A 14,099-nucleotide genomic window follows, 5' to 3' on the forward strand; every position below is an offset into this window, starting at 1 on the left:
TTGATCTATCGAATTTTCCGAGTTTCTGCCAATTTCGCTGATAAGTACGTTGCTCCCTTTCCTTTGATGATGTCACAGATGATGCTACTAGATCAGTCCAACGTTATGTTACTTTTCATTATCCCCGTTCCCAAAGTTTCTACAGCCACAGCGTTTCCCTCCGAACCTGGAAATCGGGGAATCGACAAATGGAGCTTCTGCATTTTGGATTGGTTTCTCGTAAATGGCGCATGAGCTCCTGTGACCGCTGAGAACTGGGCTTAGGTACCAATTCAGGCTTTTGCGCTTGCGCACAGCCCAGATTGGGAGGTCAGGAATTAGTTCCTCAGTCCACCGCCCTCTGTCTTCCAGACTTGTCTGCCAATCCTGGATAGTTCGCTATCTAGCTTCTCCCTCATCCGCTTCTGATACTCCGGAAGGTCACTGATTCTTCGCCTCTCTTCTAGCGATAGATCGATTTGCAGAGCTTCGGCTAGCCTCTGAACTGTTTTCAGAAAAGAGTGCAACAGGCGTCTATAACCAGGTAGCAGAGCTTTCTTCTGGATCACGCGAGCGTACTCTTTTATCTCTATTATCGAGCACCAAATTGGTGCCGCGTAGAGGAGCATGGACTCTGCGGCCAGCTGTAGAGCATTGACCACTTCTGGCTGGAAGGCCTGGAAAGCTTCCCTGCAGTTGGCCTAATTTGTTCAGGTTTTTCTGAGAGACGTTCATGACGTGAAAAATTCATATTTTCGCCGAACTTTGCTGATAGGCGAGAGGGCCCGGCTGGGCGAAGTATCTTGGAGGTTCCTGGACCGCATCACCGCATCTTCCTCCTGCCTGAAACCTCCACCTGCCCTCCCATGTTCTAACATTTATTAACCACCTTATTTTTCCTTTTGCCACCATAGTTTCTCAAGCAGGACCCCCAGATTATCACTGTAGACCAGGCTTCTATGGGGTTGGTGTTAGCTTCTTCTTTGCGTCGTTTTTTCAGGACACAAATCTTCTTTTGGAATAGTTTCCGTAAGATTGCCATGCTGGATATCAGGTGTAGCACTGGTTTAGTTATTTGTAGAGATTTTTGTTGGGGCTTTCTTCAATGAAGGGCGATCCCTGATTATCAGTTCCGTGGCTTAATGTCGGAAACATCTTTCTTGGTAATGATTACTAGTAAAATTTGAAGTAAATTGTTTTTTTTGTTAATTAAGTACTGATAATGTCCACTACAGGTGCTTGCATCAGCACAACTAGTCATAGATTTCATGATTTGATGCAATAAATCACGAAACTTCCTCCGCTGATAGTGATTATCGGAAGGGACACGCGTAATTGGAAAGTACTAGGTACCGCAAAAAGTCTCGTCAATTTTTTGCTATGAGGAAAGAATAAAGCAAACGAACATTTTAAATATTATTTATTCATCAAAATAATCATCTTCACTCTCCAAAATCTGTTTTCAATATGACTCAGGGACTCGAATTTTTTTTTTAAATCAAAATCAACTGGTTTGGATAAGAAAAAATGTCTCTAAGGTATTACGGTCCAAAACCGTTTTTCCCTCCCATACTGTCGTTCAGCGCCCTGGACAAGTGATAGTCAAAAGGGGACAAATCAGGAGAATATGGCAGACGAAGCATAGCTAACTAATTTTCTCGTGTGAGCGAAGACTGAAATTCACGCAATTTTTCGTGGGTTCTATCAAGTATAGGTGTGTACATATGTGCATACTTGCTGTGATTGATTCGCCTCGATTAAGCAGCTCAAAACGTACAATACTTTTACATTTTCAAAAAAACCGTTAGTAAAATTTTCTTTGGATGTAAGTCCTTCGTAGAAAACATTTTTTTCAGAGAGCCATGGGCGCGATCGTTTCGTGTTGTCATACAAAGCTCACTTTTCATCACGTGTGATGATCCGATCGAAAAATGGTTCATTTAAGAGAAGACGCGATGGGCAAGCGATTCAATCGATCGTGATCGGTCAGTTGGTGAAGAATTCACGACATTTTCACCTTACCAATTTGATGAAGGTGGTTTCTGACAGTCGTTTTAGAAACGCTCAGCTGTGTGACTATGATAGTTCGGCATTGATCAGCCTTAATGACTTCCTTCCAGTCTTCCACTTAGGTCCTCCCGTGGGAGATTCCTCCCGTTACGAAATTTTGAGAACCAAAATGACGCCTTTCCATCCTCCCCAAACACCTGGCGCAGTTTACGTGCTGCCCCTGCGGCCTAGTTTAAGCTCCTGAAGCAAAACTGGAGGAATTTGCTCCTCCAGGACTATTATCGTCATGATTTTCCATCGGACTCAGAATATCAACTGGTTCAAGCTTGAATGATCTTGTTTGCTGGCAAAATAAAGATTTACTAATCCTGCATGAATCCGGTTTGTTTATGGTAATGGTGTCGAAATTGGAGGTGCGGTACCTGGAATTTTGAGGTACCTAGTTCTTTCTCGACCACCAATTCCGGACTTCGGGATATGAAAGTTCAATTATCGTTTTGTGCTCCAACAAGCAACAATCCAATTGTGGTGTTTTATTGTGATGAAAATTGCGGGTTAATCCTGTTTATTGTTACGACTATTTATTACTTATCGGCATTACGACCCGACTTCGTAAGGCAAATTTAACAACTTTACCTGCCTTAGTACTTAGGTACCTATTCCATTATCTTCCAATCCCCGAAACAGTCTATCACCGATATGAAACGAAAGTGGTCTGAAACACTTCGAGTATTTGTATTTTGTTAATCAGTTTCTTGGTCACCCACAAGCAGGTACCTTACTGTGTGGGAACGGTTCCGATACCCAGTCACTAGAACCCGGACGAAATGCGTGACTAAACGGCAGATTCGAGGATATATATATATTTTTTTAATGCAATTTAACGTATTTTTTTCAATATTTTCAGTCTTTTTAAATGCTCATTTAAACGTGCGCGTTTCGTATCTTGGTGTGTTTTCGGTGTCTTGGTGATCGTCGGTGCATGTAAACGCTAGAACCATCGCGAACATGCTTAGTGGGTGGAAATTGACTGTGTCCAAATGTAAGTAGGCCCCTCAGGTACCAACCCATAAGTCATCTAAAAACACCCCGAAACTACAGGGTTCCTAATACCCCAGCGGTACGTGCTAGGAATAATGGGGTTCCTGGCCATCCTAAACGCATACTCAATGCGTGTGTCCCTATCAATAGCAATAACAGAAATGGTTCGATCTTCGAATTCCTCGAGCGATAACAAATATGAGGACTATTGTAAAGTGGGAAATAGTAATAGTTCCGACAATAATGCAGTGACGGTAAAAATGTTGCTGTGCCTTGATCCAATCCATTGGTACCACTTTTTAGAATCCTGATATATTATATGACTGGGATGAAACAACCCAAGGACTGATTTTGAGCGCGTTTTATTGGGGCTACTTGATAACCCATTTGCCGGGGGGAATCTTGGCCTCCAAGTTTGGAGGTAAATACACCTTAGGACTGGGCATTTTGTCTACCGGCATATTTACCACAATCACCCCATGGGTGGTAATAACGACGAATGGAGACTGGAGGTGGGTCGTTGCTTTGAGGGTGGTGGAGGGACTGGGCGAGGTAAGTAACGGGTTTCGTTGTGAAATGCGAGTCCATTTGGTACTTTCCGTACTGTCAGCGAATCTCGACAGCTCCGAAGCCAGGAAACCGTTGCTTCTGGCTTAAAAAATGAAAAAGTTGCGATAAGTCGCCTAAGAGATAAAGGATGGCGCTGCAATTCCATCACGCTCCACGTCCGAGAATCTCGCCCTCTAAGTTAGCCGGCATCGTTGGTTTCAACGTTCGCTTGTTGTCGTTTTGAACGGTTACTCATCTACTTAAAAATGAATAAAGAAACAATCCAAGATACCAAGGGAATAAATGTATCGCTGATTTGTGATAAAACACTTAATAAAGATTTCATAATAAAAAAAAGACGTTAATAAACTCGTCATATTTGCTGATGATAAGCTTAAGTAGAGCACTAAATAGATATAAAACTATAAAAATCTTAAAAGCTTACTGATGAAGAGCGCTTCCATAGAAAATTAGGACCAATATACCTACATGGCGTTTTTAACGGTCGAAAACAGCAAAAATCAATAGTTCAGGTAAGTTCAGGTTAGTTCAGGATATGTAGGTTGAAAAAACAGTGTAATGCACAGATGGACTCGGGGAGGAGGTATCCTCTACCATCCCCGCCCCCTTAAGTAATGCCTTACGGCGGTTCTGAGGGGGATCCAGAGGGAAGAGGGGAGGTTTTTAGTGGGTAGGCGTCCCTTTCGGGGACGAATCCCACACGACCCGGCCATCAGAACACCAGGTATCTATGAATGCTTTTCTCCTCTATGAAAAGAAAAAATGGTTAGTTCAGGTTAGTTCAGGTTAAGTGACCTTTTTTTGGACTGAAATATGTAGCGGAGATTGATCGATGTGCGTAATCAACGTGAGCAAAATCTGCTGCAGCAAATATCGCAAAAACCCATTATCAACGACTTGAATTATGGTTTACTTAGTTCTTTTGGGTCACGCGTTTTCTTATCATTTTTCCAGGGTACCACGTACCCGGCCCTAAACACTATGCTCGCCCAATGGGTACCACTGAAAGAACGATCTAAAATAGGCTCGTTGGTCTATGCTGGAGGCCAAATGGGTGAGTCACAGACCCCTCCTTCACGCACTTCCTCTTCTCACTCCTACGAAAATATCGTCCGATGGTCATTTTTCAGGCACGATTGTATGTAATCTCATCAGTGGACACCTCATAACCGCAACTGAAAACTGGGCTTCGGTGTTCTACCTATTTGGCGGGCTTGGGATTGCATGGTTCATATGTTTCCAATTACTTTGCTACTCTGACCCGAAGCAACATCCGTTCATTAGCGACGAAGAACGAGAATATCTGGAGGAGGAACTCAGTAAGTCAGCCATATTTTTATTTAACTGAAGCTGGCAGGTGTGTTGCCTAGATCTCCCGGTAAACGCGCGGGCCATTTTAGGGGAAGTCCCCATTTTGCGGAGGCTTTACTTACATGCAACTTTCACTGTTTCGACTTATACGAAGCTCAGTTTGATAGATTTGTTTCGGGACCCGGCAATTAGCAATGCAGTCAAAGGATCCCGCGAGGGCCCCCTCTTTTAATAGAATTTTTCCTCCCTTTTTGTATATCATGCATATGAACATTCCCTCGACGGTGCAAACCCCAAATCCCCATCGAAATAATCCCCAATTTATTTTCATTAGGAAGCGTCTCAGAGACCTCTCTATCAATCCCATGGAAAGCCATAGTAACGTCCATCCCACTGTGGGCCCTAATTGCAGCCCAAATAGGTCACGATTGGGGGTTTTACACTATGGTAACCGACCTTCCAAAGTACATGAAAGAAGTGCTGAGATTCGAGGTAGCTAAAAATGGCCTATGGAACTCAATTCCTTATGGTGCAATGTGGATCGTCTCCATGAGCAGTGGTTGGATTTGCGATTGGGCCATCAATAATAATTTAATGACTGTTACTAAGGCTCGGAAGTTCTTCACCTGCTTTGGTGAGATGATAATAACTTAATAGTAAATTAAAGAAATATAGTCATTTTTGGTATTTAGCTGCCGTTGGTCCTGCAATATTTATTATGGCAGCCTCGTACGCCGAATGCAGGACGACTGTCGCAGTCTGGATGTTCACCATCGCAATGGGATTCATGGGTACTTTCTACTGCGGAATGAAGGTGAACGCTTTGGACTTGAGTCCCAATTTTGCTGGGATCATCATGGCAATCACCAATGGAATTGGAGCTGTAGCTGGCATAGTCACCCCTTACTTAACTGGCGCCCTTACTGGTGATGTAAGTTCACACGCGGTTTTGTCATTTATTACGTAGAATTATCAAGTGATAATTCTTGGACTTTCATTATCTTTGCTGCTATTAAAGTGCTGTCTCGCTTGTGGTCAAGTGAAACTTTATAATGTCTCTAGCTGATAATGAGCAGAGATAGCCCAGTTCGTGCCAAATACTTAATAAAGATAATTAAGGTTCAAGAATTATCGTGTGATAATGTGGTATCAGATCTGCTCCAATAGCCAGGAAAGCTGATTCCAGACCGTCAGAATCTTGCACAGGGCACCGGTCAGGGTGACTTGCAAATAGTTTTGACTGTTTCTGACTATCTGGACTTTCTCTCCTGTTGGAGCAGAGCTTTTGTCTATCGCCCTCCAACTCATGTAATGGTGTTCCTTGACCTTCCAGCACACACTTTCTGAGTGGAGAACAGTATTTTGGATCTCATTCGGCATATTTACGTCCACAAGTATTGTATACTGGCTTTTTGGAAGTGGAGAAGAGCAGTGGTGGAATGACCCGAATAAAAATGCCCCTTGCGCATCGATGGAGAAGGTTAAGCCAGACGACAATGAGGCTGTGGAGAAAGATAGGAAAGCAGTACATTTGTAATAGTTTAAATTATATTGTTTACGTATATTGTACGTGGTTTTTAAGAAATTTGTGTTGTTATTGAAAATTTCCTAGACTGAGAAGCAGGCAACTATTATCATATTACTATCGTTGATGAAGATGAATGGTAGTTCTATGATAGTAGTTACCTACTGATTTGTACTATAGATAAGTGCACAGCATAAATAATTATAGGCAAATCTGTATTTTACTATGAATGAATAAAACGGATGGTTCAAGAGATATTGATTGAGAATTGACCTTAAGAACGAATAAATTATGCTTTGACACGTCCAGGCTAGGACCTCATTAAAAAAATTTGCTGATGATAAGGGAACCTTCATATGGCCTCTTGTTCAGTAATTTAAAAAAACATCAGATCTAACAATAAAACTTTAAATATAATAAGGTATAAGGGTTGTTTTCAATAATAACTATTATTTTTATCTAATATATATTTCGCTATAAATTTCGCTAGTACTCTTATGACGTTTTTGCTGCCAATTACTTCCTTTATATCAGCTAACAAATAGATAGTGGATAGGGTGAATCAATATGAAATGACATCAACTTACCATGTCCGATGTTCCCCGAGCGCTCGGAAATCAGCCAGCTGATGTGCAACATTGCCAAGTCGCCTAAAAAAATACAACCAATGTAAAATGTACTGTATCCTATGAATATTGTTGAATAGAAAAAAAGATTATTTTAAGGAAACATGCAGAAAGGCATGATTGTTAAACTCTGTGAGTCCAAATGAACGTTAGATAGGTACCTGTGTCAATAATAGGTAAAATTTCTGACGATATGATGCTGTCACACACTTCATTTGGTAACGAAGGTACTATTGAATATGTTGATATTAGGGTGTTGTGAAAAACAGCCAACGTGGCAACGTCGCGCAGTAAGTCTCTGCATTCGACAGCATTCGGAAAAATCAGTGACTGGAGCGGGCTGCCACTAACGTCTACCAATGGCAGCTAGCTTCACAACAGTAGGTGAAGAAGGACGAGGAAGTGTTTATCTTTTATGAATTTTGGAACTAGAACTACTGCCTAAAATCTCAATGAAAATTCTTCACAATATGGAATAATTAATACATATCGATAAACCCACGGTTAAACCTATCAAATTTGTGTGATAATGTCCACATACGTCGCCAATGCCAATATTGTTACTGAAAACGGTAAGCAAAGTTATACAACCATGTCTGAAACTTATTTTCTTCATGTTTTCCTTTTCAAAACCCACTTGGCAAAGCCCCAAAAATTCTTAAGTACATGCTAAGCTATGCTATGTTGTGAAAGCATTGAACAGATTCAGGGAACAAGTTGCTTGTCAAATTAAATGGAAGGACAAAAAACTTTCAATAAATTCAAACTTCAGTCCTTGCAGCGCTCAGCCAATGGAAATTCCCTGATATGCCAATGCTGTTTTATTCTCACTCAAATAAATTCGCTTATAATTTTATCTACCCTGACATTTCAGGGGAACAATTCATACCGGCTTCGCAAAGACCAGATGGCACATGGAGAAAAGCCAGACGAGTAAAAGAGGGCTATGTACCTCAAGAAGAGGTACCACTTTATGAAAGTAAAGGAAAACAGTTTGTTTCTAAGAAACAAGAGCCTGTAGTGCTCTCCAGCGGACAGACTGCTCAAAGACCAATTCCAGGATTGTTTATTATTCAAGATGATAAAGAAAAAAAGGGACAAAAGAAAAAGTCAAAAAATAGTGAGTATGATATGGCCAAATTTTCTTATGTTAGTTCAGGTTATTTTTTTAATGGACAACTTGGTCCTATTTATTAAATTAAAGTATCAGAAAGAACATCAAACTGGGAATTATTTACTTTGGTCCCAAAATAATAATATTAATCTTCATTGTTTCAGAAATTGATGAAATAAACAAGATTCTTGAAAGCGCCAAAATATCTGAAAAATCTTCAGAAAAAATAAAAAGTCCAATTGAGAAACAACGACCTGCTACCAAAATTGAACTGCAAGAAGCAACTGATCCTGCAAAAAAACTTAAAAAGTTGAAAAAGCGCCTTCGAGAAATTGAGGCGTTAGAAGAAAAAGTGAAAAATGGGTTACTGGAGAAACCAGAACCTGAACAGTTGGCAAAACTAGATAGAAAGAATGATCTCTTGGTACAGATTAGGGAACTTGAGAAACAAGTGCAATAATACCCATTAAATGGGTAGATAACAAGTGACAATTTATTGTACTTTATTAACTATTGGTCATATTTTGATATAGCAGTTATCACTAATAGGGTGCATTTTTCTACTTTAGAAATCAGTTGTTAATTGTAAATAGATTAGTACTTTATTTGAATACTTAACTACACTGGACATTGCTGCAAAAAGGAAAAGCAACAAAATGGTATTGGCCCAGAAATTTACTTCAAACCTAATTAAAAATTTTAGAAAATGCCAAGTAAATAACGAATATGGAACAGTGTGACTGACTTTAATTTCTAGGAAACATAACTTTTGATGTTTGTTTGCTAAAATTGTTTTATCTACAGGTATAATATGATATTGATCTCCTCTTTTGACTTATAAGATATTCATCTTTAGCAGTTGTCTTTTTTGTTGTTTTAAATAATGGTGGTCACATTCAGCATGCACTTTGGCATGTCATCTTGGATAAAAACTCCTCATAAAATTAACCACTAATTTTATGAGGAGTTTTATTGGATGTAGCTGTAGTGGTAAAGTTGGCAATCCTTACAGTCTCAAGGGCTTCAAAACCACAAATCTCTTGTGTGTATTAATTTAGTGAATAAGTACAGTGTAGTTAAATATTTTAGGAAAGTAGTCTCAAGCATTAGTATGAGCGATTGAAATGTTAGAAATCAATTACTCAATTTTTGGTGAGAATAATTGTGTTATTCAGTTAATAGTCTAAGCCAGAATCATTTCACTGAATGGGGTCACTTTACACGGTTTAGATATATAACCCCATTATTGATGTGAAATAATCCGGTTCCTGAGATCAGGATTATTGTCCACAGAATATGTGGGTAGCAGATTCGTCATCAGTCAATTTCAATTTTATTTATTTTTATCAACTATATTAGTTACTAGGAATTGAATTAAGTTTTTGAGTGTTAGGATTTTGTAGGAATTGTATTTGATACGAATAAATAAAATACGTCAGATGCCTTTTTGGTCCAGAAGATTTGTATATTTATTATTTTCCTTCATTTACAAAGGTGTATAATTTTCATCTACTAGAAAGAAATCTGCGATTCAACTGTTTCCATTCAACCATTAATTATGGGACACCCTGCATACTCAGCATGCAGGTTTAATAAAAACAAAATAGAATTCGAGATGGACTATAATAGATTTTATTAGACCTATACATGAAAATTACTGCTACTTATTTCAATTATAAAACCCAAATAAAAATTTCGCTTAAGATACCAATTTTTGATACAATGACCTATTTAAAAGAACCTATGAACCTAGTTCGATGTCTCATTTTATTCCCACCGACTTTTCTTTTTCCTAGGTGGGGGAGGTGGATTTTCTGCGCTTGCAGTGAACTAAAAGAAAATTGCTTTTTGCGATAACACATTCAAACTACAGAAATGTTTGATTATTTTAGAAGCTAACTTACCTGATTCATATATTGTGTCTTAAAAGCCTCCTTCATAGCCGTCAACCTGTCAGTTGCGGGTCCTTTCGGTGGTGGAGGCGGATTGCTATTTGACAGACTTCCTGAGGAACTGGCTACAAAGCCCCTCATAGGAGAAGACAATTCTTTGAATCCTAAACCCAACCCTCCTACATTAGGAGACTGGTCTTTCTTCTTGAACCTGTAAACAATATATATATAAAATATAGAGTTCTCTATCTCTCTTTAAAACAACATTATCAAATGTGTATCTTTTTCTAATAATAATAAAAGTACACAGGGTTGCTATATAAAATAATATATATGGGGCGCAATTATCAATTATTGACATTTAAACAATTTCCCTCATCTTTCTCATACTAACCGCTGTTTCTTAAACCATGAGCTTTGCAACGCCAAATCGAGTACATCTTGAGGGACTTCCTGTTTGGCCGCCTCCAAATTCTTCACTATATGACCGGCGAATTCTTTGTCTTTCACCGTCAACAACGTATAAGCAGTGCCTTGAGTTCCTGAAAAATTAAACAAAAACTTTAATAAGAAACGATCGATTCTTGAAGAAAATTCTTTACCTGCGCGTCCAGTTCGCCCAATTCTATGAGTGTGCGTGTCAATATCTCGAGCTGTGTCATAATTTATCACTGTACGAACGTGAGGGATGTCTAGACCTCTTGCGGCCACATCCGTTGCCACCTAAAGAAAAAACATTTCAGGAGTGTCACAAGTTTACGTTACAATATTACCAAAAGGGGAACGTCTTGTTTTTTAAAGGCTGTAATGACCTTATTTCTTTCGGCCTGTTCCATATCACCGTGCAATAATAAGCAATCGTATTCTTTAACCAGGAGGTCTCGTGCCACCTTAAAAAAATAATAAGAAAAAATGTACACTTGAAAAATAAAAAGACTAAATTACCTTCTCTGCATCCAACTTTTTGGTCACAAATATCAGCACCGACCCGGCGGATAGCAACTCCACCAATATCCCAAAAAGCCAATCTCTTTTGGAGTCTTGACTGGGCATAAGCAACACATGTTGAGTTACGTCTTCGTTGGCTTGCCCTGTTATTCCTGAAATAAAACATTGAAACAATAAAACATGAGTTTTCATATTTTGAATTGTTATACCTTGTGATATTCTTATTGGTTCTTCTAATGCATCTTTGGCTAATCTAAAACATGTCTTGTGCAGAACCAAACATCAAGCACTAAAAAACTCTCCCACCTTTCAATTTTCTTCTTAAAAGTCGCAGAAAATAGCAACGTCTGCCTATCCGGTCTTACGTGATTACACACAGAGCGGACTTGTGGTTCAAAACCTAATTCAAACATCCTATCTGCCTCATCCAGCACCAGGAATGTCACCCTTTGCAAATTAGTTCCTCCCCCCTTTACGTGGTCAATAATTCGCCCTGGAGTAGCTACAACAATTTCCGCACCTTCTTTCAGAGCCTGCAAAATACCCATTTAAACTGCTATTGTCAAATTTTAAAAAATTAATATACATTGCTTTGTTCCCACTTTGAACCGCCACCATACGCACAAATCACCCTCAGATCGTAAACTTTTGCGAATTTCTTGGCTTCAATGTAAATTTGAATGGCCAATTCTCTCGTAGGGGCCAAAATTAACGCAATGGGACCCTCGCCTTCTTCCACCGGTTTTTGAACAGATACATGTTTAAGAAGAGGCCATAAAAAGGCTGCTGTTTTGCCACTACCTAAAAGATATGATAAAGTTAATTAGGTATTGTAATGTAGTAAAGACTATTATAGAATTAACAGCCACACATATTTATATCAATAAATAATTAACACTAAGATGTATTGTCAACAGGCTTCAGTTTGTAAATTATTATGCGAGCCAAATTTGTAGGCCTAAAATAATCAAATTTTCTTACCAGTTTGAGCAATACCCAAAACGTCCCTTCCCATCATGGCTGCAGGTACTGCTTGAGCTTGTATAGGAGTAGGTGATGAATATTCTGCTTTAATTATAGTTTTCAACAGCTTGTCATCAAAGCCAAAATGGCCAAATGATGCTACTGGTTTTGGGGCATCTGTTCCACTGACTTTAAGATCATACATGTTACGAAGTTCTGCGACCTAAAATTCCATGTTAAATTGCTCCTCAAAAATCTCTTATTTCTCAATTCACCTTGTCTTTAGCCAGCATTTTAATTTCTGGATGTTCAATATAGAAATTTTTCTGAAATGGTTGATACTCAATTAAAGAATGATCGATTGGTGGCAATGGATCAATGATTTTTTTCTTGTCTGGTGGTATGGGATTTCCGTCCTCATCATATTCTAATTCTATACCTTCCTCTTCAACAGGCAACAAACCAGCATTAGGGTTTTCTTCCATATATCTATAATAGGATTCCTCATCATCTTCCTCTTCTAAATCATCTCTAATAGCTTGCTGTGGTTGTTTTGTTTGTGACTGTTGTACATCTTGAGGCTGAACAGATGACGTTGATTGTCCTGGCTGCTTTGTTTCTTTTTTCACCTATTGGGGGGGGAATTAGTCAAAGATTTCCAATATTTAATGAGTGTTGCATATTAAGTTTACACCTCAGATTTTTAAATGTGTGTACAATCAGACCAATAAGATGTCTTAGCATCAATACTTGCCTGTGCTTCAATGCCAGCCATAAATGCATCTAGTGGATCATCTTCTTCATCATCCTCATCTTGGCTCTTTTTATTCAAGTCTAGCCTGTGTAACACCACAAAATTAAAAAAATGTTTTGCACAAAAATCATTTATCATTAAATCAAATAAATATATGTAATTGGAGATTGCATACTTTGGCTTTAAGTCTTAATTCATATCTAAGGCTGAAATTATTAGTTTTTTTTGTCTACCTTTAAGCCTACCTTGTGGGACTATCTGGAGCTGGAATATATGCAAGATCTGGAACATGTTCCTCATCTTCTACATCGAAATATCTATGAGAGAAAAGACCAATATAAGGGTCAAACATGTTAATTGGATCTGATTTACAAACTATTATACATACAAACTCTAAGAATAAATAAAGCTGCAATACTCACTCATCTTCTGTAACTGCTCGTTTTCGGCTTCCAGTACCCCAGGAAGCAGTAATAGCATTCTGACTGATTGCTGTCATCGTTGAGTAGCCCTGCTTGCTTAATCCACTCGAAGGAGGAGGCACCCCACTATGCCTAATTCCAGTTCCCAGATTACTTGGTGGAGGTACGGCCTTTAGGTTTCTAGGCACAGAACTGCCTGCTAAATTGCTGGGTGGAGGTACCGCGTTCATCATTTTCTTAGAATTAAAATGTGAATAGTTGAAACCGCTCATTTTGATTTATGGTATCAGCAGAGTTTTCGCCGAATATTTATGCAGTTACGGATTGTTTATTTTCCAACTTAATGCATGTTTTAAATGGTGCAGAAAAAGTGGGAAAACTAAAACGCTTCGGCTTTCGAAGAGAAACAAATATTGGAAATGTTAGTGGACTATTTGTGCTATGAGGGATATTACAGTGACATCGCACGTACGGTGATGCGTCAACGTCGGTTTTTTGCAGGGCTGAACGATCTGGAAATAGATGCAGCAAATTATACAATTTTACAGAGATATAAAGGTGGTAAATTGTCCTTCCTCGAGAAAAACTTTAGGAAATTATCGTGAAAATCTGGCTCTCTTAATATGGAAATTTTTCTTTTTTGCGCACGGTGTATACAGATCTGTCGTAAAGTCCATCCTCAGGGTAATTTGTAATGATGTTTAAAGAAGCCTACAGCAATCTCGGTTGCTCGGCGTTCGAGGTCGCCACCGTCGGAAAAGTCGGATGGATGAAGCCCACTTGACCCCTTTTAGGAGCGTTTTATTACTGATATCCTCTGCTACGTTGCTCTTTAGCATTTGATTGGGAGTGCTTCTCTTTAAGCGAAGGCATGGGGATCAGCAAACCTGTTCCTTCCTTTTCTAGTTTACTCAAGAGAGACTAACATGTGAGATAGACGCAGT

General features: G+C 39.1%; 3 protein-coding genes across 3 annotated transcripts; 2 read left to right on the forward strand and 1 right to left on the reverse strand.

Moving 5' to 3' along the window:
* Positions 1-2,613: 2,613 nt before the first annotated feature.
* Positions 2,614-6,631, forward strand: LOC136414598 (putative inorganic phosphate cotransporter). The gene is made up of 8 exons (XM_066398717.1): positions 2,614-3,031; positions 3,091-3,284; positions 3,334-3,582; positions 4,555-4,654; positions 4,731-4,919; positions 5,246-5,545; positions 5,604-5,842; positions 6,245-6,631. Exons 1-8 carry the CDS (start codon positions 2,998-3,000, stop codon positions 6,446-6,448), a joined length of 1,509 nt encoding a protein of 502 aa, XP_066254814.1. The 5' UTR covers positions 2,614-2,997; the 3' UTR covers positions 6,449-6,631.
* A 773-nt stretch (positions 6,632-7,404) lies between these two features.
* On the forward strand, positions 7,405-9,599 carry Pym (partner of Y14 and mago). The gene is made up of 3 exons (XM_066394752.1): positions 7,405-7,634; positions 7,937-8,182; positions 8,341-9,599. The coding sequence occupies exons 1-3, from the start codon at positions 7,592-7,594 to the stop codon at positions 8,634-8,636; spliced, it is 585 nt and encodes a 194-aa protein (XP_066250849.1). The 5' UTR covers positions 7,405-7,591; the 3' UTR covers positions 8,637-9,599.
* Positions 9,600-9,792: 193 nt separating this feature from the next.
* On the reverse strand, positions 9,793-13,625 carry LOC136414533 (ATP-dependent RNA helicase DDX42). Its single transcript, XM_066398645.1, has 14 exons — positions 13,156-13,625; positions 12,979-13,050; positions 12,734-12,818; positions 12,255-12,608; positions 11,998-12,202; positions 11,603-11,817; positions 11,323-11,549; positions 11,226-11,269; positions 11,014-11,168; positions 10,842-10,958; positions 10,671-10,791; positions 10,463-10,610; positions 10,081-10,279; positions 9,793-10,006 (listed from the first exon to the last, which is right to left on the reverse strand). Exons 1-14 carry the CDS (start codon positions 13,425-13,427, stop codon positions 9,944-9,946), a joined length of 2,277 nt encoding a protein of 758 aa, XP_066254742.1. The 5' UTR covers positions 13,428-13,625; the 3' UTR covers positions 9,793-9,943.
* Between the last annotated feature and the right edge of the window lie 474 nt (positions 13,626-14,099).

Source organism: Euwallacea similis, chromosome 1, assembly GCF_039881205.1.
Source record: "Euwallacea similis isolate ESF13 chromosome 1, ESF131.1, whole genome shotgun sequence".
NCBI lineage: Eukaryota > Metazoa > Arthropoda > Insecta > Coleoptera > Curculionidae > Euwallacea > Euwallacea similis.

Bases quoted from the DNA above. Each gene is read 5' to 3' on its own strand.
- LOC136414533 (XM_066398645.1), bottom strand. From the start codon at position 13,427: ATGAGCGGTTTCAACTATTCACATTTTAATTCTAAGAAAATGATGAAC. The intron at 13,051-13,155 runs GTGAGTATTGCA...TTTCTCTCATAG, and splicing joins CGAGCAGTTACAGAAGATGA to ATATTTCGATGTAGAAGATG. The intron at 11,169-11,225 runs GTATAACAATTC...GTTTTATTTCAG, and splicing joins ACCAATAAGAATATCACAAG to GAATAACAGGGCAAGCCAAC.
- LOC136414598 (XM_066398717.1), top strand. From the start codon at position 2,998: ATGCTTAGTGGGTGGAAATTGACTGTGTCCAAAT. The intron at 4,920-5,245 runs GTAAGTCAGCCA...TATTTTCATTAG, and splicing joins ATATCTGGAGGAGGAACTCA to GAAGCGTCTCAGAGACCTCT. The intron at 5,843-6,244 runs GTAAGTTCACAC...TTGACCTTCCAG, and splicing joins CTGGCGCCCTTACTGGTGAT to CACACACTTTCTGAGTGGAG.
- Pym (XM_066394752.1), top strand. From the start codon at position 7,592: ATGTCCACATACGTCGCCAATGCCAATATTGTTACTGAAAACG. The intron at 7,635-7,936 runs GTAAGCAAAGTT...CTGACATTTCAG, and splicing joins CAATATTGTTACTGAAAACG to GGGAACAATTCATACCGGCT. The intron at 8,183-8,340 runs GTGAGTATGATA...TCATTGTTTCAG, and splicing joins AAAGAAAAAGTCAAAAAATA to AAATTGATGAAATAAACAAG.